The 24,781-nt window shown below is 41.8% G+C and overlaps 3 protein-coding genes and 1 long non-coding RNA gene across 5 annotated transcripts in view; 2 read left to right on the top strand and 2 right to left on the bottom strand.

Moving 5' to 3' along the window:
- The window catches only part of LOC146672593 (uncharacterized), a 348,538-nt gene that overhangs the window by 56,941 nt on the left and 266,816 nt on the right, over positions 1-24,781 (top strand). The gene's annotated exons all lie outside the window — the stretch shown is intronic.
- The window catches only part of LOC146672599 (uncharacterized), a 45,959-nt gene that overhangs the window by 7,851 nt on the left and 13,327 nt on the right, over positions 1-24,781 (bottom strand). The gene's annotated exons all lie outside the window — the stretch shown is intronic.
- Positions 1,474-22,970, bottom strand: LOC146672601 (general transcription factor II-I repeat domain-containing protein 2-like). Its single transcript, XM_085401313.1, has 2 exons — positions 22,698-22,970; positions 1,474-6,705 (listed from the first exon to the last, which is right to left on the bottom strand). The coding sequence occupies exon 2, from the start codon at positions 5,049-5,051 to the stop codon at positions 3,669-3,671; it is 1,383 nt and encodes a 460-aa protein (XP_085257439.1). The 5' UTR covers positions 5,052-6,705; positions 22,698-22,970; the 3' UTR covers positions 1,474-3,668.
- Positions 16,881-18,624, top strand: LOC146672602 (uncharacterized). Its single transcript, XM_085401305.1, has one exon. It carries the CDS (start codon positions 17,062-17,064, stop codon positions 18,622-18,624), a length of 1,563 nt encoding a protein of 520 aa, XP_085257431.1. The 5' UTR covers positions 16,881-17,061.

Below are 24,781 nucleotides of genomic sequence, written 5' to 3'. Positions count from 1 at the left end.
TCCTGCACTCTCTCTCTGTTTCTTTCTCTATGAAAGGCAGCAACAAGTTTAATGTTCAGAAACCTAAAGTCTGTATCAGCAGCAAAATGGAGCTAAAAATAAATGTTGGTTTCAGTTCTATGAAGCTTTGAGTATTTTGGATCAGTAGCTGCTGTGTTTGTTGCATCATATTGCTGTAACTGTTTATATGCTTTATATATATTTCAGTAAAATCATAATTCACGTCGGCAGTAATGACACCCGGTTACGCCAATCGGAGGTCACTAAAATCAATATTGAATCGGTGTGCAACTTTGCCAAAACAATGTCGGACTTTGTAGTTTTCTCTGGTCCCCTCCCCAATCAGACCAGGAGTGACATGTTTAGCCGCATGTTCTCCTTAAATTGCTGGCTGTCTGAGTGGTGTCCCAGAAACGATGTGGGCTTCATAGATAATTGGCAAACCTTCTGGAGGAAACCTGGTCTTGTTAGGAGAGACGGCATCCATCCCACTTTGGATGGAGCAGCTCTCATTTCTAGAAATATGGACAAATTTATTAAACCCCCCAAAATATGACTATCCAGAGTTGGGACCAGGAAGCAGAGTTGCAGTCTTACACGCCTCTCTGCAGCTTCTCTCCTCCTGCTACCCCCCCAAAAACCCATCTCCATTGAGACTGTGTCAGCTCCCAAACAGACAAAAAACAAACTAAAAACCAGCAACAAACAACTTAAACATAAACAATTACAAAGAAAGAACAATACAGTATCCACATCTGAACCAAAGAGTAAAACAGTGAAATGTGGATTATTAAACATTAGGTCTCTCTCCTCCAAGTCTCTGTTAGTACATGACTTAATAATTGATCAACAAATTGATTTAACTTCCATGTAGATGCTAAAAATGACAGCCTCAACATGGCATTTAATCTGTTATTAGACTCAATTGGTTTCTCTCAAAATGTAAAAGAACCCACCCACCACTTTAATCACACTCTAGATCTTGTTTTAACATATGGCATCGAACCTGAACATTTAACAGTGTTTCCTGAAAACCCTCTCCTGTCTGATCATTTCCTGATAACATTTACTTTTACAATAATTGATTACACAGCGGTGAAGAGTAGACTTTATCAAAGTAGATGTCTTTCTGAAAGCGCTGTAACTAAGATCAAGAATATAATCCACCCACTGTTATCATCTCCAATGCCCTGTACCAACACAGAGCAGAGCAGCTATCTGAACGCTACCCCAACAGAGGTCGATTATCTTGTTAATAATTTCACCTCCTCACTACGTACGACTCTGGATACTGTAGCTCCTGTGAAAACTAAGGTCTCTAATCAGAAGTACCTGACTCCGTGGTATAATTCTCAAACACGTACCCTAAAGCAGATGACTCGTAATCTGGAGAGGAAATGGCGTGTCACAAATTTAGAGGATCATCATTTAGCCTGGAGAAATAGTTTGCTGCTTTATAAGAAAGCCCTCCGCAAAGCCAGAACATCTTACTATTCATCACTGATTGAAGAAAATAAGAACAACCCCAGGTTTCTCTTCAGCTCTGTAGCCAGGCTGACAAACAGTCAGAGCTCTTTTGAGCCAACCATCCCTTTAACGTTAACTAGTAATGACTTCATGAACTTCTTCACAAATAAAATTTTTATCATTAGAGAAAAAATTACAAATAATCATCCCACAGATGTAATATTATCTACAGCTACTCTTAGTACCATTGATGTTAAGTTAGACTCTTTTTCTCCAATTGATCTTTCTGAGTTAACTTCAATAATTACTTCCTCCAAACCATCAACGTGTCTTTTAGACCCCATTCCTACAAAACTGCTCAAAGAAGGCCTGCCATTAATTAATTCTTTGATCTTAAATATGATCAACCTATCTCTAATGATCGGCTATGTACCACAGGCCTTCAAGCTGGCTGTAGTTAAACCTTTACTCAAAAAGCCATCTCTAGACCCAGCAGTCTTAGCTAATTATAGGCCAATCTCCAACCTTCCTTTCATATCAAATAGGGCTGGGCGATATGACCCAAAATTCATATCTCGATATTTTTTAGCTTGTTGGCGATATAAGATATATATTTATAAATAGAGCAGATGTACATAAAATTTACTCAAAAATAAATTATGAGCATTTATTAAATAATAATGCTCCATAAATAAAAGAAAACAATGTTGTTTTTGTGCATATCAAAAAGCTCACAATTGTGCAGTCAAAATGTAAACTAAAAGACGCTGAGCACAATAACAAAGACAGATTTCACAGCTGCTCAGTTCCCAACTTGTACTGCGTGACTGACAGCCTGGAGTTTGAAATCCGCTTCGCAACCACGTCTCTTAACAGGTGCCATTTATGGTCCTTATACACAGTAGGGTAATATTGTAATATTGTGTTGAAGCACAGTACGTATCACTCCGCGAGGCTCAGCCGTAATGTTCTGACAATCCATCAAGCGGTGCAGCTCCGTAGCTTACCAAAGTCGTACTAAAACATTTTTTGACAGATTGCTGAGCGCTGTGTACCACATAAAATCGGTTCGCAGCCATCAAGCACAACCAGAATTCATACATAAGGCGCGCTGTCAACTTTTGAGAAAATGAAAGGATTTTAGTCCGTGCACCACCTCTGGGCTGCATGGCGTTAGCGTGGTTAGCTCGTTAGCGTGGTTAGCTAGCTAACACGTTGACGGCGTCCAGCCCCACACACGGGTCGATGCGCAGTAACTCGTTAACGGAGATTTGCCGTGTCCATCTTGTCGCTTCCTGCAGGTGAAGCAATGGGGGAGGAGGGGGAGTTGTGTTCAGTGAAGGAGAGGCGAGGCCGAGTAACGTTGTGAAGACGAAAGTGGACGAAAGAGAGGCAAACTTGCGGCTCCACAGGTATAATTATAATGTAACATAGACTATATCGATATAAAGGATATTGTCACATCTTATATCTCGTATAAAAATATATCGATATTTTTTAAAAACTCGATATATCGCCCAGCTCTAATATCAAACATCCTTGAAAGAGTAGTTGTCAAACAGCTAACAGATCATCTGCAGAGGTTTATTTGAAGAGTTTCAGTCAGGTTTCAGAGCTCAGCACAGCACAGAAACAGCTTTAGTGAAGGTTACAAATGATCTTCTTATGGCCTCTGACAGTGGACTCATCTCTGTGCTTGTCCTGCTAGACCAGGGGTGTCAAACTCAAATACACAGTGGGCCAAAATTCAAAACTGGAACAAAGTCGCGGGCCAACGTTAATATTTATTGAAAAAAATCTTCCTCCAAATATAACAAGGAACCTTTTCTTACAGACTCAAATAAGTTTTGCTGAAAAACTGAATATGGAATAAGAAACGCTTAATACTGAACGATATATAACTTATATAAACATATATAACTTAATATTGCACACATGCAAAATTGAAATTCCAATTAAATAACATATCACTGGAATGCATTTCTTAAGTAAAAATTGTATTTGCAGCCTTCTGATTTAAATTTTAGCAGTAAACTTTTTCCCCAGGCTAATAATAAATGTAAAAAGAAAATAACAATAATAAACCACTTAACTAATAAAAATATCATTAAACGTGAAACCATTCAAGCCCATGTCTGGGAGTAGCAAGACAAATTGCACAAAGAAAATGGTAATTATAGCTCAGTTTGCTACACACTGATCTACTCTGATGCGTCCAAGCCAGACACCTGGCATCTCTTCTTGGATGCTAGTTCCTCAATGTCTGGGCTCAGGCTCTGTGCTGAGGAAATCCTCAGGATCGAGTGAAGGTGTTCATCGGTCAGACGTCTCCTGTGAGATGTTTTGGCCATCTTCATTGAGGAGAATAGTTGCTCACATAGGTAAGTGCTGCCGAACATGGAGAGCATCTGAGCAGCGTGGGTGCGGAGCCCAGGCATTGTGTCAGGGATGAAATGTGGAAATTGTGAAGCGCCCACAGCATCATACTTTGATTTCAGCGTGTCACTACACTGGAGTTCAATCAGCTCCATTTGGAGGTTTGTTGGTGCTTTTGCCACGTCAACTGCAAAAGGATTACTGAGCAGTTCAAATCGACATTTCTGGGCGTCAAAGTCGGCAAACCGCCAGGTAAACTCAGTACTGAGTACACAGAGTTTTTCAGCAAACTGTGCGCATGGGAACACAGCAGTAGAGATTTGCATGTTCATCGTTTGGCAGCAGGGAAAATGGCCCAGGTTTCCTTGTAGCATCTGATTCTGCCACAAGCACAATTTCGTTTTAAAAGCCCTCACTGCAGTGTACATATCTGTGATGATACGCCCCCGTCCCTGAAGCTGCAGGTTCAGTGCAATGAGATGGCTCGTGATATCACACATAAAGGCCAGCTCACACAGAAACTCTTGCTCCCTGAGCTCAGCTGTGTCTTGCCCTTTGCTTTCCAGAAACTGAAATATTTCCTCGCGTAGCTCGAAACATCTGTTCAGTACTTTCCCTCGGCTTAACCACCTCACCTCCGTGTGATACGGCACGTCTCCGTATTCCGAACCACACTCCTCAAGAAAAGATTTGAATTGGCGGTGATTCAGACCTTTGGCTCTTATAAAGTTAACTACTCGTGTTACTGCGGTCATAACATGTTCCATCTTTAGGGCTTTGCCACAAAGTGATTCTTGATGTATGATGCAGTGATAAACAGTCAGCTCACCTGCACAGTTCTCCGCTCGCAGCTTCTCCCGTACCCTGCCCACCAGTCCGCTCCTTTGACCACACATCGCTGGTGCACCATCTGTCGTTAACCCCACAAGTTTTTCCCATGGCAACTTCATTTCAGTTAGACATTTGGAAACCTCTTCAAATATTTCCTTCCCTGTGGTTGTTCCATGCATTGATTTTAATCCTAAAAGTTCTTCCGTAACACAGAGAGTTGAGTCCACACCGCGGATGAAGACTGAAAGCTGGGCAGTATCAGAGGCGTCGCTGCTCTCATCCATATCGAGGGAGAATGCAACGAAACTGTTTCCCTTCTCCATCAGCTGGTTATTGTTAAGGTTCACAATTGAGGAGGGAGAGTACAAACCACCCATGGTCCAGAAGGTCTTGGTCAAACAATGATTTTAATGAACACACGTGTGGGAAGATACTCTGTACGCCGACAGCAAGTGATCTCCGACTTACTAAAGCACAAACAATTATTTTATAACATCAGGGTTTGTTTACTGACGCCCCTTCATGCGTCACAGGTACATTTTATACATAGATCAGATCAACACCACAATGACTTTTCACCCAGAAGATCATCTTCTATTTTCATGGCTGGTACTTTCCGTTCTTATCTTAAAGTGAATTGTTCCTCTTTCTTGTCGAGACATAACTAATCTCTCCTCTAAATAAATCTAACTAATGTGTGTGTATGTGTTGACCTCACATGCTCTTTGTGTCACCTCTTCACCTCCAACCTGCTGTGTCTCGTCCTCAAATGCTCTTTCTCAATTCACCTGTTGCACTTCTGACCTTTCACTAGACCAGAGGCTCACTGAGACAATGTGTATGTCTTCTACTAAATAAATGTTTTAACCAAGAACCTCTACTAAAACCTTAATATAAAATGACCTGATATAAGTGTTTTGTAAGCATGTATTGCAATTCCTTCTATGTTCTAGTTTTCCCTCAGCATGTATCACCTGAACATGAAGCTTAAGTGAAGCTTAAGACCTTTAAAGAACCTGAACATCAACTCAAATAAGCACAGATATGCAATATGTATAAAATAGTCATAACTGCACCTGAAATACAAGGTCAACATAATAACTGTATGCATAACATCTTAAGGCCTTCTTAAAGCTATCTGTTACATTGTTAAAGCCTCGTCTTAGCCTGCTGCTCAAAATAACTTTCACTTCTGCAAAACTCTCCAAGCCTGTTTCCTGTCCTGTTACTTTTAGCCTTTCTGAAAGACACACACTGTTCAACCCCTGAATGCAATATAAACTCCAGATTATATTATTAATGCAATGGTAATAATGATGATTATTTAACAATAGCAGTAAAATAATTTCCTATGGTCGCTGAGATCTTCTGCAAAGGAAACAAAACACCTTTTCCTGCATCTCCCTAACTTATCCTTTTTGGGACTCTTTAATCAAAAGCATGATCCTAATTATGTTCTTAACTTATTGACTTGTATTTATATATATTCTTCAACGTTCCTCATCCCTTTAAAACTCTTTAAGCCCTGCTTTCACGTCCGGTTGCTCGCTCTATTTTCCCTATATGATCATCAACATCCTGTACACACAAACTGTCCACCTTTTTAACAAAAAATCATTATAAGCGCCTATTCTACTAAAAGCTCCAAAAGAAAAACAACCACTTTAATCAATTAAGTTTAAGCATATAAGCAATTACTCCTGTATACATTTCATCATAGCTAATTGCTGCCTTGAAACAACTCCTGTGTGTTAACACTAACTTCATTTTAAAACCTCACATTTCCTATGTTATCACCTGTTTTTGGTATAGCCTTTTTATTTCATTTGCTCCCTTTAATGTAACAATACCTTCTAATTCTAATTTATCAGACTTAACCAAAATATATGCTTTCCTTCCTCTTTGGTCCTTCTTTAAGTTCAGTCAAAAAGCTAAATGAATTTGAGGCCTTTTGCCTGGAATCAATAATGTCATGTGTGTTTCTTAACTCTGTGTCTGTAAGCGTGTGCAATCCTTCAATAACTTCAATAACTCATATCAAAAAATGCAATATGTATAAAAATCATTTCTATTTACAAGCTCTCCCCTTTATCCTAAAAATACCTCCTATGTAATATCTGTATGTGTAAGCCTACATTATAACCACTACTTCTAGAAATCAAAAAGAAATCAAAGCTGTTCTACTCCTTCAACCCTCACTAATTTTCCCTCTAAGAATTATTCACAGCTTTGAAAAACCGGCATTGTATCTTCTAAACAGGATTCAGTTCTGTCATGGTCCTGGGCCATGTTGGCCCAGTATTCTTGGTTCCTTGTATTTTCGCTCCTTATTTAGGCCAGGTTTTCTGAGGTGTCCTGTTGTGGTGTTCCCTAAGTGTTTTTCCCTTTGTGACTCTTACCCCCTTGTGCCCCTCTGTGTATTTATGAGCTCTCGTCTCTCTTTGTGTTTATTCCATGTTTCCCCCAGCCTGTTATGTCTGTGTTCTCACCGTGCTTTCTCTGGGTGTATTTAACTTGTGTCTTCTGTTATTGTAGTTCCTGGTTCGTCTGTATTGTTTCCCCTCGGTCTCCCTGCGTCTCTTGTGTATTTCCCCGGACCTCCCTGCATCCTCGTTTCTGGTTTGTGTTATTAGCTTACCCAGTTTAGGTTTCCGGTTTCTTGTTTTTCCACCAGTGCTGTTTTGTGCCCACCGTTGTAAATAAATATTCACCTGCACCAGAGCTGCCGCCTTTTGGGTCCTTTTCTACAACTCCACACGGCTTGCCCCGCAAACCGTGACAAGTTCACTTTAATCCTTTAACCTTAACTTAAAAATAACAGTTTCAGTTTTACCATATCCAAATGATCAAAAACCCAAAAGGTCCTGAAATGATCCTAAATTATTAAACAATTAAATTATTAAACCCTAAACCCCCCTTTATCTTGATACATTTCATGTGTCAAGATACTATACAAAACTTAAAAATGCTCAGTTTCCCCACTCATGATCCAATCTATGTCATAAAAATAAACTTAAAACAGAACAGTTATCAGTCATGTGTTTCTTCAATTAATGGTAACTGAGTTGCCTCAAAAAATATTTCCCCTTTAGCATTTGGCATTCTCCCAACAATATACTATAATCCCATAATCTAACCCCACTTAATAAAACAAAACAGAAATTTTCTCTGGTAAAAACAAATTGTTTGTCCACATTTATTCATCCACACCTTCATCCAGTCACACATTCACATGCAGTCACACCATATATTTGCTAATAGTGGAGCGTCCCGCGCCAGATTCTCCACCCTCAGCAAAATGAGCTCAGTCATTTTTTTATTTTCCATAGGAAAATATTTCTTTATGCTTTTGGACTGGATTGACTCGCATAAAATCCTTTTTACAGGTAGCTTTCTCCTCAGCCAATTGTAATCTGGAAAGCCCCCTTATATTTGCTCTTCCCGAGAATTTTCAGCGCCGTTATTCACTGTTGCAGGCCTGCTTAAAACAGAAATGAAAAAAAAATAGAGCTGATTATTAGCTCATGAGAACACAAAACAAAATCACCTGACAGGTTTTCTTTAAGTGCACTGTTACAAAATAATGGGCCCAATTTTAGACATGTCCATGTTTCCTAAAACTCCCTCTATTAAAAACAAAAACAACAACAACCCGAACCTAACTGACAGAATCAACCCATCACCACAACAACCTCAACAACCTTAAACACACAAAAGTTTTGCCACCACATAATTTCACCTCCTCAATACACCGAAAGTCTCATTAAAACCACACAATTTGCACACAACAATCACCCCCTTATGCTCTGTAACATACTTACATTCAGCATAAGACCCCCTTACAACAACATATCACTAAACTATAAATTATTTCCTACCCCAATCTGCACTCCTCTTGTCTGCCGTGCTTCCTCTCCTGAAAGTCACTTCCTCAGTCACACACACACACAGGAAGTTCCTTCGTCACCACTCACTCCAACTAATTTGCATACTGAGTCATCTCTCAATGAGTTGCTGTAACAACAGAAACATATGTTTAAACATTACCACCTTATTAAATTATTTTATCTCTTTCTACAGTGATCACTGGTTTTGATCACTCAGTACGAGAGAGCACTCCTAAGTCACTCTTTTAAAACTACTTTAATCACTTTTTGTTTACATAACTCACTCCCTTTGTCATATGACTTCTTCTATTCCTCAATTACAAACTCAAATGTATTTTATTAAACATTCACACCATTGTATCATTCATACAAAATAGCAAGCTGTTCTTCATTGCATATGTTTGTGTTCTTGGCCAGGTTTAATCAGTGTCTATGCATTAAACTCCATGAGCTTGTCTTGTCTTTATAAGGTTAATGCATTTTCTGTTTGTGTGTGTGAATTTGCATATGTTGCTTTTGCAGTGTGTCAGACTCCTGCACAATTCTCCACTCAAGCCGTCAGTTGTCTTTCCCAAATCTGCTAACCCAAATTTTAAGTTCCCACCTTATTAACAGCATTCCTGCTCCTCAGCCAGAAGTTAGGGCCCACTTGTCAGGTTTATGGAGACATGGCGCTGTAAACAATTCAACCAGAAACTTGCCTTGGCATGTCCAGTCAAGTTAACCTACAGGTTTCTTCCGACCGCTGCATGGGGAGAATTGATCCAGGTCTCTTTCGCCCCTATAGAAACACAACTGAGACATTTTCATTATTTTCATATATACTTAAACTACCCGTTTCCCTCTCTCTGGTCAGAAATCCCAACTTATGTCATGTATATACGTGTAAGCAGGTCTTCATTGCTTTTCCTATGTATTTTGTTAATGTTCAGTGAGTGTAAGCTGCTTTCTTCATTGCCTCTATATGTTATAGTCAGGTTTAATTCATGCATCTTTTCCCTGATTTCTTAATTCAAAACTGTCTCACTTCTGATTCTTTCCAGAAATAATTTCACATGTAACACTTTGTCTATGTGTGTTTTCTATTCTTGTTTACCCCTTTGTTTGTGACGGTGGACATCTCTAAACCATCATGAGTTCAGGCTTTCATTTCAATCCAATTACACCCTATATACTCACAGTCGAACTCGTCCGGCTTCGCCTCTCACTGGTCACTGTCCTCTTCTCTCAGTGTCCTTTTGTTGTCTTGAATTCCAGCAAACACAGTCTGTTTCTTCTCTGTTTCTCTTCAGTATTTTCCTTTTGGATCAAGTCCCAGCCTGGCAAAATACCACATTCAGTGCCTTTAAACAGTCATGTCACACTGTTCTTACCAGCCTGCTGTCCACCGTGCATGTTTCATCACGTGGTTTCTTCTTTTCTGTTGATCCTCTCAGTCATCTCTTTCAAGATTACTCCAAGCATGGCAAATCTGACAATCAATGTCCAGTGCTTTCCACAGCTCATTATCCCACTGTTCAACTGCCCCGCCTGTAATTTACAGTACATGTTGCACCGTGTGCTTTTCCATGCTGCTGCTGGTCCCGTCAGTTTGGTTTCAGTGTTAACGAGTGTTACAGGAAAAATGATTCTATGTTTCTTTACCTTCTTTTAAATGTACAAAGATGCCTTTTGTCTGCCCTTTGCCTATGGTTAGATTAGTTTAGAATTATCTTTTTAGACTTTCTCAGCAAAGACATACTGTTTTGGGACATATTGTTTTAGATTGTTTTATCTTCTCCCAGCTCTCTGCTGACGAGACTAGCGCCACATATGGAGTTGTTTATTTTATTTGTTTTGTATTTTCTTATCCTGTTCTCACTGTCTTTCCTATAAAAATTACCAAGCCACTGTGCATGGTGTGAGTTGTTCTTAGCAGCTCACCCGTGTACACGTTTGATAAAGAAAGTAACTTTGTCTCATTGTGTCTTTATTTCTCCTGGGTCTTTTACAGAGTTTTCCCCCAACATTTCTTGGTCCTTCGGAGCCGGAGCGCCTCCATCGTGTCCCATCTCCGTGACCAGTCCACGTTGCTCGCCTGTCGACAGCTCACATACTAGGTGTGTGATAAAAGACCAAGAGCGTTAAATTCGAGTCTTGGCCAACGTTCTTAGAAAGCGACCCACGGTGGTGGGGCCCGATCGAGGTGGACCAGACCCGGCGACACTGACCAGGTAGATACAGACACACTGACACAATCTTGCGTAAAAGCGCATTTTGAATTCAGGGAATTTAAAATAGCGGAAGTAGCTCGTCGACTGGTAGCGTAGCTCGTCGACTGGTAGCTCTGGGAGCTCGTCGACTGGTAGCTTTGGAGCTCTGGGTAGCTCCCCCAGCTGGGTCTAGACTGGGTCTAGGGAGTAAGTAGCTCTGGGAGCTCCCCTTATTATAAGGGTTCCGGTCGCGCGCGTCGAAGCTGTGAATGTGAATGTGTGTGTGTGTATTGTTTTAATTAACGGAGCAAGCTGAATTTTCACGGTCCAATAAGAGACTGAGCCGCTCCTACTGTGTTTTTCTTTCACTGCTGTTCGCTGAAGTGCTGGTGGCTTGGGAGAACGGTCGAGTTCCGCCTCGTAAAGTTCACACCGCTTTTGGAAATAGTCCGAAAGTAGAAGGGCGTGTGAACAACCACTCTCATTCCTCATACCAGCGAAGGTGGATAGCAGCTGTATTGCCAGTGTATAAATAAATAAATAAAACTAAATAAATAAATACATAAGTAAGATACACTAAATAATAAAAATTGAAAAATGGGGAATAAAACCTCTAAACCTGTTGCCAATAATGGGCAGTATACACAAAAGTTCATTAATGACGAACAGTGGATAGAAAATAAATATCCAGGTGCAGGAAAAATCAGCGCAAGGAGATGGCGTAATCCTAAAAAGACGTCATGTCCTGGGTGGGAGGGTACGTGCAGCCCCGCAGCTTTAACACAGCTTAAAGATAGTTTATTAAAGGAAATAAGTGCAACCACAAATCTTAGAAAGAAAGGAAAACGCACACATGAATTAACTTTCCTAGATGCATGGAAAAAAGAGCAACAGAGACGTGCTGAGAATAGAGAAAAGAGACAGAATAAAAAACAAAAGCAAAGCTGTGAGGTGCCTGAAGCAACGGCTGCAGCCCCTCCCCCCTATGTTACTGCCTCTGCATCAACTCCCAAGCAAACAGACAAAGATGCAGCTGTGAATAACCCTTACGGTTCAGTGCAGGCAGATTTAGCTAAAATGTCACTAACACATGCACCTGAAGCAGATATAGGGGAAGATCATGTAGGCAGGGAAATATGGCCTGACCCCCCAAGCCCCCCAGGAGTATTTCCATTAATAAGTTCACCTAACCCCAGATATGGTCAGCCAATTGGACCTATGGGGCATCAAGACGCACACCCCACAATTCTTGTGTTTAGACCATGGTCACATGAGGATCGCAAAAATGTTCTTAAAGATGTCCCGCCCCTGCATGACGGTTTTGACATATGGAAGAGAGCAGTTGAAGCAATTAGGACTCAGTGGTATTTAAACGGTCATGAAATGTACCAGGTACTTCAAGATCTTTTAGGTTTGAAGTTTGGCTCAGTGAAAGGCTCTTTCACTGGGGGGGCAATCAATAATCCTTTAGATTCTTTAGTGGTCGGCAACGGACCACAACCCCTGCGTGCAGGTGACCCTGATTTAGAAGGCCAACTACATAACTTCTATGAACGTGTGAAATTACAGCTGGCCCCCAAGCCAAACTACAATAAAATAGGAGAGGTGAAACAGAAAGAAAATGAAACTGCATCAGACTTTTTAGACCGCCTGCGCCCAGTTTTTAGGCAGCATTCAGGTTTAGATTATGCCGATGGCGATGCAACGCCATTCCAGCAACAGTTAAAAAATGCATTTCTAAATGGCCTGCTCCCACCAATAAGAGCACATGTAGAGAAACATTGGGTCACAATGACCACTGGCAACCTGCCGGATGCCCTGTTACATGCTGAACACGCCACAAAAGTGCACAAACAGAAAAATAAGGCTGACGTCTTCACCATAGATTCAGAGACAGGTTTCCTTGCATTTTCGGGAGGCTATCAGAGGCAGAGAGGGAAGCAAGGCAATCGGCAGCAAGGCCGCAAACACCCAAACAGAAACAGCAGATATTTCAAAGACAATGCCTGTTTTAACTGTGGGAGAGAAGGTCATTTTGCACGAGATTGCAGGAGCAAGCCACAGACACAAAATAATAGGAGAAACAATGACAGGCAAAACAGTGGCGAATCTATGGAGAACAGCGACATGTGACTAGAAAACACACAAGACATGAACGTTGATGAGGGAGGGGAAGTTTTTAACATAGAACAATTGCTATTAGGGTCAGAATACAAACCAATGCTGCTAATTCATGTGAACGGGCAACCAATCCAAATGTTGTGTGACACCGGAGCATGTAAAACGGTTCTAAGGCAGCCGCCTAAAAACTTACAGTACTCAAGAGATGCATTACTTGTGAAGTCAGCCACAGGCCACACCACTGTACAACTACTAACTGCCCCGTTAGAATTAATGCATACCGAAAGTGGCCGCAGGTGCTTCATTAAATGCATATATGACCCGTCATGCCCAGTAAACCTACTAGGAAGAGACGCTTTGACAGAACTCAAGATAGGCGTGATACCGGAAGAGAATGGCATGATTGCTGAATGCATGCTAAATGACAACACACCAGAGCCAGATAGCATTAACACGGCACACAGCAGCAATGTGTGTCTCTCTCAAGGCTACGGTGTCCCACATTATTACTGGACTCTTGAGTTGCCCGAGCTCACAAAACTACACAATGTGGCCCGCAAATACACACCCCCCACATCCTATTTCCAGAAACCCACTGACTATCACAACACGTTGAGATTTAAACAAACTCCAGGTCCAGACCCACTTTACGATCAGCAAGTGTGGAAGCTAGGACAACAGAGTTTGACTTTACAACACCTGTATGTCACAAAGTCGGGAAATGCAGTGTGCTCAGTAATCCAATCAGCAGCCGTGAAGGCTTTGAACCGCATGCCTAAGCCACACGTGTCTGTAGCGCATGACTATCATTCAGACTGGAAAGATTTAGGAAATGTGTTAGCCAGGGTTGAAGCAGACACTTATGAAAAAACGGAAGACACTCATGAAGGCTGGCTGCAAGGCCGCCGGACAGGGTGTTTCCGATACACACTGGGTTGGTTGGTCACAGTCAGGCCCGCTGTACACCTAGCCGATGCCGCTGAAACACACGCACAACTGACTGAATGACATCAGGCAGCACTAGCTCAGCTGCCTGAAACTCTCTGGTCTACAGGCCCTGCTGATGTAGGCCTTATAAAAAATGCTGATGAAGTAAGAGTAAAACCTCTCTCAAAACACAGACCACTGATATCTCAATACCCACTCACTGCTGAGGCTAGACATGGCATTCGCCCAGTGATAGCAGACATGGAGAAGGCAGGAATTTTAATAAAAACAAAGACAGCCACCTGTAACACTCCTATCTTTCCTGTTAAAAAAGCGACCGCGGGTGCATACCGTCTAGTACATGACCTGAGAGCTATAAACGAAGTGACTGAACAAATCTCACCTGTGGTTGCTAATCCACACACTATTTTAAATCAGGTCACACCGAACGAACAGTGGTTCTCAGTAATCGACCTTTCAAACGCCTTTTTCTCAGTTCCACTACATCCAGACTCACAGCCATTGTTTGGCTTCACCTATGAGGGTCAGAGGTACACATACACTCGTTTGCCCCAGGGTTTCCAGAATAGCCCAACCCTCTATGCAGAAGCACTGAAGAAGTCAATGTCTAGCTGTAAGCTCCCACAGCTAGGTCAATACTTGCTGTATGTAGATGACATTCTAATAACCGGACACACACAGCAGGCGTGCAAAGACAACACACTTGCTGTGCTACAGCATTTGGCTGAACAGGGCCACAAAGTCTCAAAACACAAACTGCAGCTGTGGAGTGATAACGTTACATATCTCGGACACACACTCACAGGCCAGGGCAAAACACTGCTGGGAACCAGAAAGCTGGCAGTGCAAAACACACCCAAACCTAAAACAAAACAACAGATGATGAGTTTTTTAGGTTTGTGTAATTTCTGTAGAGCTTGGATTCCAGAGTATGCACTAACAGTTCAGCCACTCCAAGACATGATTTATGGCAAAAACCTCGCTTTGCGCGACACAATAACGTGGACGGTAGAGGCAGACACAGCATTTACTAACCTAAAGGTGGCTTTACAAACAAATGTAGTCCTGGCCCTGCCTGATTATGACAAGCCTTTCGTGCTGCATGTTGATGGGGGGGCCGGCTACATGAAGGCAGTTCTGACACAGGCTTTTGGTGACAAACAGCGCCCTCTAGCATTCTATTCGTGTAAGTTAGACGCTGTAGTTTCGGGCCTGCCGACTTGCGTCCAAAGCTGTGCAGCGGCCACAGAAGCAGTAAAGAAGTCAGCAGACATTGTCTTAGGGCACAAACTAGTTGTCAAGGTCCCGCATGCTGTCACATCTATACTGCTGCAAGCCAATCTCTCTTACCTGACTCATGCCAGACAGCTATCGTATGTAGGCATTTTACTATCACAGTCTCACATCACGCTGGAAAAATGTGGCACACTAAATCCAGGGAATCTAGTGAGCACACCAGCTGATGGAGATGTGCACAACTGCCATGCAGAATTAGACAAAGACACCAAACCCCGCCCTGACATCCATGCTGAGCCACAAGCTGGTTTTACTGATGTCTTTGTGGACGGATCGGCCTCTAAAGACAACACAGGCCGTAATTGTGTAGGTTACGCAGTAACCACAGACAGTAGAATAATAGAAGCAAAACCACTTTCTTCTTCATATTCTGCACAGAGCGCTGAGCTGATAGCTGTTATTCGTGCATGTGAAATCCACAAAGATAAACCAATAAACATTTATACAGACAGCCAGTATGTTTTCTCTGCTGTGCATCATTTCGCAAAGCTCTGGCAAAACAGAGGAATGATTACATCAACCGGTAAACCAGTCCAGCATGCAAGCCTCTTACAACGCCTGCTGACTGTAATACATTTACCACAACAACTCGTATTGTGTAAATGTGCAGCACACAAAACTGATGGCTCTTTTATTACTACAGGCAACAATTTTGCTGACAGAGCCGCAAAACAGGCGGCACAAAAAACAAACATGACATTGATGGCAGTAAACACACATCAGATTCCACTGGATGTGTTGCAAAGTGAACAAAAAGCAGCAAGCACAGCAGAGCAGGCAAAATGGCTAAAACACGGTGCAGTTCTGACAAACGATTTAATGATGTGTTATGGCAAGCCAGTGTTGCCAAAATCGCTCCACAAAATGGCGGCATTAGTGACTCATGGCTGTACGCATTTGTCATCGGGGGGAATGACCTGTATTGTCAACACTCATTTTTACACTGTAAATTTTGAAACTTCAGCAAAACAATTTGTCAGAACGTGCATGACGTGTCAAAAATATAATGCTCAGGGTAACCTGCGACCACAAAGAGGCCGTTTTCCAACTCCGCCTCATCCTTTTCACACAATTCATATGGATTTTATTGAACTAAGCGAATGTCAAGGGTCAAAATACGCACTAGTGGTTATAGACGTGTTCTCAAAGTGGCCAGAAATCTATCCAGTGAAAAAGGCAGATGCAATTTCAGTAGCAAAGTGCCTGTGCAATCACTTCATACCCACATATGGCATCCCAGCTTTGATACGGTCAGACAACGGCACTCATTTTGTAAATGATGTCATCACTAAGGTCTCTGAAGCACTCGGTTTCAGCATAAAACACCACTGTGCTTATCACCCTCAGAGCGCAGGCCTTGTAGAGAGAACTAACGGCACTATAAAACAAAGGCTCAGGAAATGCATGGCAGAAACAGGAAGGCCGTGGCCTGAATGTTTGGGTTTAGTGAAAATGTGGATGCGCTTAACACAAGGCTCCCATAAACTAACTCCATTTGAAATCATTCATGGCAGGCCGTTTCCACTGCCTATTACCAGTCAACCAATAGACAAAGCAATCAGAGAAAACACATTAGCAGAGTGGATGTCTAAGCTGTTAGAAAACAAAGAGATCGTTGTACATAATCAACAACCTGATGATGTTTCTCCAGTGTCTTGCAGACTAAAGCCCGGTGACTGGGTTCTGATCAAGGTGCTCCAAAGGAGAAACTGGAGCACACCCAGGTGGGAGGGGCCATACCAAGTCCTCCTCACTACACCGACCGCTTGCAAAATTGCGGAACGACCATCCTGGGTCCATCAGAGTCACTGCAGGCGAGTCAGTGAAGCCATCTAAACACAGCTGACGGCAGGCTTGCCTACTTGTTGTGATCTCGCCCGGTGGAGGGGTCAGCTTTCCTGGCCGGGGGGTCTACTCGCGACAGGAGGGTGTGTTCCGTCGTCATGAGGTGGTGGCTCTTATCAACTGCAGCGGCCCTGACCATGGCCGGGCTCCTCACCTTTGCTTCCATGAGGGACAACAAGTCACGCTATATGGAGAAAAGGCAGACACTGTATGACAAAGGAAAGTACACCAAGTTTCCCCATGGATACGCCACTAACTTCTGGTGGCAGTTTATGAACACTACAGCTCACTTGAATAACAAAACTGACTGCTATGCATGTACCCATATGCCCCTATCCTCACAGACGTCTGGCCTGTGGCCGTACAGCATACCTGAAGATCGCAGTTGGTGCCTGTTGGGCCTGGCAACACATCCAGGCTACGGTACTCTTTGGTCCAAAGCCAACTACAGCATCCCAGCAAAAGCAACCTGGAGGTCATCATCACTCACAAATGTGAACTGTTCAGGACAGACCTACCTACTGACCTGGCCCCAAGTCTCAGACCCACTGCCTGATGTAATTCTACTGAACAAACTGAACGCATCACAACTGCCAGTATGTGTGATGAACAATGGCTCGCGGGCAGTGGGGGAGCTGCCTACTCACCTATGTAAGTCCATATACACTTTCTGCCCACCAAGGAACGAGAGGAAGTGTATGGCCTGTTCAATCAACGCCACCTGTGCCAGTAACACGACGCTGATGGGCCTAAACTGTCGCTCTGACTACAGCTACCGAATGCCACTACAAACAAAGACTCAGTACCAGACAGGATGTGCACGGACGGCACCCAGCAGCAGAGGAACCAGAGTTTTGGCTGACTGGTACTTCCTATGTGGCAACAAGGCTTATCTGTCACTCCCTGAAGGTTGGGGAGGTCTGTGCGCCCTGGTGGAATTATCAGATCACGTTTTCTTCATGCAAAGTGTTGCACATCACCCAAGCAGCCGGCAGAGACGTGAAGTGGACATCGCCTCCCCCAATTCTTTCGGCATTACCGTGGACACTGGAGTGCCGGGAGAGTTTCGCATCTGGGGAGGAGGAGTGAAATTCTTACAGAGCTTGATCCCCGGCATTGGAGTTGCCGAGGTGCGGGATCATGTGGAAATCAACCGATATGCTCTGCTACGACACATCAACTTGACTAAGACCCTGGGAACTGCCTTAGCAGGAGAACAGCAGGCCATCAGAACGATGGTGCTGCAGAACAGACTGACACTAGACCTGCTAACAGCATCACAAGGAGGAGTTTGCAAGCTGATCGGGGAAACATGTTGCACTTTTATCCCTGATGGATACGAAACTGGAGGAGACATTTATGAAGCTTTGCAGAATTTGACCGCTCTGCAAAAATATGTCACTGACCACACACCTGGAGCAGCTACAGCACAAGGCTGGCTTGACTGGCTGTTCAGCGGTTCATGGCTGGCTGCTGTAGCAAAGCCATTTTTCCTTCTAGGTCTCATCATGATAGCACTGCTCATATTAGTGTTGTGTGTGTTGCCATGCCTAAGAGTAATGATTTCAAAGATGATAACAACTACAATGACTGCTTATATTGCCGTGCCTCAAGAAGAACAACATCCCGTTGCAATTCTGTTAGAAGAGAACTTGTACTAGCTGCTAATAAATGACGTGGTGATTAAAAATGACTTGTCAAGTGATCATGCACTGATTAAAACATTAGTAGGTTATGCAAGTTTTCATGCTTTTAATTTTTTGAAGTCTTGAGTTTTAAACAAAGTTTTTCATTTTAAATATAAAGTTTTCATGCTTTTATTTTTTTGAAGTCTTCAGTTTTAAACATAAAGTTTTCATTTTAAATATGAAGTTTTCATTATTTTACATATAAAGTTTTCAATTTAAGGTTTGCATCATTTTAAATATAAGGTTTTCATCCTTGTATTTCTTGAAGTTTTCATTTTAGTTTTCATCCTTTTATTTTTTGTAGTTTTAGTTTTATTATTTTTTCTTGTTTATTCCACTTGTTATTTCATTTACTATGATTTTCATTTACTATGTTTTTCTTTTTATTATTTTCTTTTGTTTTATTCTTTAGACCAAATGACTGCCATTTCTGCTATGATGACATTTTGAAGATTTTGGAAATTAAAAATTGCCTAACATACTTAATAAATGATTTTCATAGACAATTGTTGTATACATTTAAAATAAGTTAAACAGGGGGGAATGTTACAGGAAAAATGATTCTATGTTTCTTTACCTTCTTTTAAATGTACAAAGATGCCTTTTGTCTGCCCTTTGCCTATGGTTAGATTAGTTTAGAATTATCTTTTTAGACTTTCTCAGCAAAGACATACTGTTTTGGGACATATTGTTTTAGATTGTTTTATCTTCTCCCAGCTCTCTGCTGACGAGACTAGCGCCACATATGGAGTTGTTTATTTTATTTGTTTTGTATTTTCTTATCCTGTTCTCACTGTCTTTCCTATAAAAATTACCAAGCCACTGTGCATGGTGTGAGTTGTTCTTAGCAGCTCACCCGTGTACACGTTTGATAAAGAAAGTAACTTTGTCTCATTGTGTCTTTATTTCTCCTGGGTCTTTTACAGAGTTTTCCCCCAACAACGAGTCAGTTGCACTGTCTTTTGGCTGCTGTTAATTCTTGAAGTCCACGATGTTCTGTCGGTCTTCATCAGGAGATTAACTGTCCTTTGAGCTTCTTCTCAGGATGGGGACAAGTGCGAGGTCAAGCTGTAAAATTTTAAGCCAAAATCTGGCCTGTTTTCTCCCAATTATGCTACTCTAGTGGTTTTGGCGCCGTACTCAAAATTCCAGGTTGAGAGAAGTCGACCTTTATTTATCTGTAATCTGTGTTAATACACTAAAACATACAATTAATATCCTTTTCATTTCTTTTCTCAAAACCTCCATTCGCTTTATCTGCCTAAAGTTTAACTCATCTGTTTCTCTCTCTGGGTGCTCACTCGTCACAGTCACTTCCTTTTATGCGCATGTAACTTCCTGTCACACACACACAGCTTCTCAGAGCAGCTCAAGCTGCTTTTCTGTTTCTGCAGGCTAATCAAACTTATTTTGTATTTACAATCTACAAACCCTCTGTAATTCTACTAACTTTTGATCTAAAATGTAGCATCATTCACACAATGATTTCATAATCCTCTCACACACACACCTTTTAAATAAACTAAACTCTTATAACATCACTCATGCATCTCTTAAATTAAAAACACTTTCAAACTTTAAAACATCCTACTTTACATCACCAAAGAAATACCTCTCACACCTTTATTCATCATTCAAAACCTTCTAGTCACCGCATTCACACACTTAAAGTGTGACCAGAGTTGAGGAATATAACTCAAAACACACTTTCCTAAGAGTATTTTAGACATGCTTGTCATAATCAAAAAGAGCAAGTCAAAAACAAAAAACAAACGAAAAATTGAAACCTCCATTAATTCTCACCGCACACACAAGAAATTGAAAAAATAAACCACACCAGGAACTAATGCTGGAGAAAAGTTACTACTGAAAGTAATGTGTTAGTCTTAAGTATATACAGTGCACTCAATATATTTATATATCTGCATCCAAACTCAGTCAATTACTATACATCCACTACGGCAACTCAAAACTTTATTTATAGTCCTCTAATAAACATAAATGGCATCTTAAACACACACTCTACAATGTTTGCAGCAGTATTTGTAAAACCAACGGTGGCTTAAACAGTTCACTGCTTACTAATTTGCATTTTCACACTCACACACACACATCTAAAAATAGCAGCAGGCAGTCAGTGCATTACTGACTCGACACAGAGATCTCTCACACCAAATTTTCTTATTCTATATTACAACGACGTCTTATATTTACAACCACTGTCAGATCTGTCAGCTTTAGCGCCTACACAATTTCGACAAATTTAAAATAACCGCCCAGCGGATAAACTCCCTGAGTTTTTTGCGACCAATTCACCAGTATCAGACTTTAACTGTTTCTGGCCTCATCTCTAAAATCCCTAACTCAATTTAAAAGCGTCAACCAACCCAAACTTTGCCTGAAGCTCTATTTTTTGGCGTTTCCCAGCCAAGGCTTACCCCGAAGTGTTAGGTTAAAGTTACACGCCCGAAGTCCAACTTCTCCTGTCCAAAAAAGCGCAGACTACCGTTCCAAACGGTAAGGAGACTCTAACTCCTAGCTATTTTGGAGGTTCCCAAGTTCTCCCCGGTTGCCAACCGTACTAACCCTATTCGCCGATAGGTCAGGGCCAAGCGTCCTTGGCCGGGAGGGAGCATTACCTCCGAGAACTGCGCTTCCTAGCAGACTCGAACTGCCGTCCTAGAATAATTTATAATACTTTGAAACAACAATCAACACCCGAAACAAGTGTATAACTGAGGCAGGTGCAACCTAGTGGTCAATGGAGACTCCAACTCACAAAATGACCGCTCAGGTCCACTCTTATGACCAAATTTGGACTCTAACCAACACAATAACCAATTCCCTACCAAACTACTTGAGACTCTAACTCAATTTCTTTGGGACTTCAACCCAGTATTTAACTACTTGAGACTCTAACTCAATTTCTTTGGGACTTCAACCCAGTATTTAAACTTTTCCTGGCAGACTCTAACTGCTTTAGCAGACTTTACTGCTTTCATTTCTTCTTAGCAGAACTCTAACTGCTTTAGCAGACTTTACTGCTTTCATTTCTTCTTAGCAGAACTCTAACTGCTTCAACTCATGAGATTTTTCATCAAAATCAAAACAGACATCCACCAGTAACTTCAGTGAGTAGACTTAAATTTTATCATATCCAATTTGGCACACTTTGGAAATAATTCAACAGGTAGTGCCTTACCTTTTGGATAAGCCGGCTTATGCCCACTCACTTCGACCACTGGAATTCATGTCTGCCCGTCAGACCACCTCAGAGACCACCAAATTTCTCCATCTAAACCTCCAATTCTCCCTCCTCAACCACCGGACGAGCCCCCAAATGTTAAGGTTCACAATTGAGGAGGGAGAGTACAAACCACCCATGGTCCAGAAGGTCTTGGTCAAACAATGATTTTAATGAACACACGTGTGGGAAGATACTCTGTACGCCGACAGCAAGTGATCTCCGACTTACTAAAGCACAAACAATTATTTTATAACATCAGGGTTTGTTTACTGACGCCCCTTCATGCGTCACAGGTACATTTTATACATAGATCAGATCAACACCACAATGACTTTTCACCCAGAAGATCATCTTCTATTTTCATGGCTGGTACTTTCCGTTCTTATCTTAAAGTGAATTGTCCCTCTTTCTTGTCGAGACATAACTAATCTCTCCTCTAAATAAATCTAACTAATGTGTGTGTATGTGTTGACCTCACATGCTCTTTGTGTCACCTCTTCACCTCCAACCTGCTGTGTCTCGTCCTCAAATGCTCTTTCTCAATTCACCTGTTGCACTTCTGACCTTTCACTAGACCAGAGGCTCACTGAGACTATGTGTATGTCTTCTACTAAATAAATGTTTTAACCAAGAACCTCTACTAAAACCTTAATATAAAATGACCTGATATAAGTGTTTTGTAAGCATGTATTGCAATTCCTTCTATGTTCTAGTTTTCCCTCAGCATGTATCACCTGAACAGTCACGTCAGTGAAGCTTAAGACCTTTAAAGAACCTGAACATCAACTCAAATAAGCACAGATATGCAATATGTATAAAATAGTCATAACTGCACCTGAAATACAAGGTCAACATAATAACTGTATGCATAACATCTTAAGGCCTTCTTAAAGCTATCTGTTACATTGTTAAAGCCTCGTCTTAGCCTGCTGCTCAAAATAACTTTCACTTCTGCAAAACTCTCCAAGCCTGTTTCCTGTCCTGTTACTTTTAGCCTTTCTGAAAGACACACACTGTTCAACCCCTGAATGCAATATAAACTCCAGATTATATTATTAATGCAATGGTAATAATGATGATTATTTAACAATAGCAGTAAAATAATTTCCCTGCTCCACATTATTTAGATTGTTGGCAAGTTCACGTGTGCGATCAGCTACTGTGTTTCTGCTCAGGCTAACATTTGAAAATGCTTGCTTTTTCTCTGGGCACACTTTCATCATACAACTTTTCACAAACTCTCCCTCACTGAAGGGCCGGGCTGATTTTGCGATCTCTGCTGCCACAACAAAACTAGCCTTTACAGCAGCCTCACTTTGTGATATGGCTTTTTTGAACATAGTCTGTTGTGAAACAAAACTTCTTTTCATCTCTTCTGCTTTCCGGCGCCTTTGAGTCATGTCCAGGTCCTTGTACTTCTCTTGGTGTTTCGTTTCATAGTGTCGTCTAATGTTGTACTCCCTGGTTAAAGCCACATGAGCTCCACATACAAGACAAACAGGTCTGTCTTTTACATAGGTAAACAGATATTCTGTCTCCCACCTGTCCAGGAAGCTCCTGTTTTCGTTCTTTCTTTTTGCCATTTTGGGAGAGGTAGCGCGGCAGTATTCGCGCGGTTGCTATGACTACAGTAAACAGAGGAGAGGGCGTTAATGGGTCCTGTCCTGACTGACGCGCCAAAATGCCAACAGAGCATTCTGGGAGTTGTAGTATTAGCAGTACATGCGCTGCATAAGACCGGCGGGCCAGCTCTAATAGTAATTTGGTATGGCCTCGCGGGCCAAATGTAATTAGGCTGCGGGCCAAATTTTGAGTTTGACACCTATGTGCTAGACCTTAGTTCAGCGTTCGATACTGTCGACCATAATATCCTATTAGAGCGATTAGAACATGCTGTAGGTATTACAGGTACTGCGCTGCAGTGGTTTGTATCATATCTATCTAATAGACTCCAATTTGTGCATGTAAATGGAGAGTCCTCTTCACACACTGAGGTTAATTATGGAGTTCCACAGGGTTCAGTGCTAGGACCAATTCTGTTTACATTATACATGCTTCCCTTAGGCAGCATCATTAGAAGACATAGCATGGGGCGACCGTGGCTCAGGGGGTTGGGAATCGCATCTGTAACCGGAAGGTCGCCGGTTCGATCCCTGGGCTCTCTGTCCTGGTCGTTGTGTCCTTGGGCAAGACACTTTACCCTACTTGCCTACTGGTGTTGGCCAGAGGGGCCGATGGCGCGATATGGCAGCCTCGCTTCTGTCAGACTGCCCCAGGGCAGCTGTGGCTACAACTGTAGCTGCCTCCACCAGTGTATGAATGTGAGAGTGAATGAATAGTGGTATTGTAAAGCGCTTTGGGTGCCTTGAAAAGCGCTATATAAATCCAATACATTATTATTATTATACATTTTCACTGCTATGCAGATGACACCCAGCTCTATCTGTCCATGAAGCCAGATGACACACACCAATGAGTTAAACTGCAAGAATGTCTTAAAGACATAAAGACCTGGATGGCCGCTAACTTTCTGCTTCTTAATTCAGATAAAACTGAGGTTATTGTACTCGGCCCTGAAAATTTTAGAAATATGGTATCTAACCAGATTCTTACTCTGGATGGCATTACCTTGGCCTCCAGTAACGCTGTGAGGAACCTTGGAGTCATTTTTGACCAGGACATGTCCTTCAACGCACATATTAAACAAATATGTAAGACTGCCTTCTTCCATTTGTGCAACATCTCTAAAGTTAGAAATATCCTGTCTCAGAGTGACGCTGAAAAACTAGTTCATGCATTTATTACTTCCAGGCTGGACGACTGTAATTCATTATTATCAGGATGTCCAAAAAACTCGCTGAAAAGCCTTCAGCTAATCCAAAA

The sequence above is a fragment of the Rhamphochromis longiceps genome, linkage group LG3, assembly GCF_057381845.1.
Source record: "Rhamphochromis longiceps isolate RC_006_pf linkage group LG3, R_longiceps_female_GT1.1, whole genome shotgun sequence".
NCBI classification, from domain to species: domain Eukaryota; kingdom Metazoa; phylum Chordata; class Actinopteri; order Cichliformes; family Cichlidae; genus Rhamphochromis; species Rhamphochromis longiceps.
This window is presented reverse-complemented; position numbering and strand designations above follow the sequence as displayed.

Excerpts from the sequence above, each read along its gene's own strand:
- LOC146672601 (XM_085401313.1), bottom strand. The coding sequence starts at position 5,051 with ATGGGTGGTTTGTACTCTCCCTCCTCAATTGTGAACCTTAACAATAAC.
- LOC146672602 (XM_085401305.1), top strand. The coding sequence starts at position 17,062 with ATGAGGTGGTGGCTCTTATCAACTGCAGCGGCCCTGACCATGGCCGGG.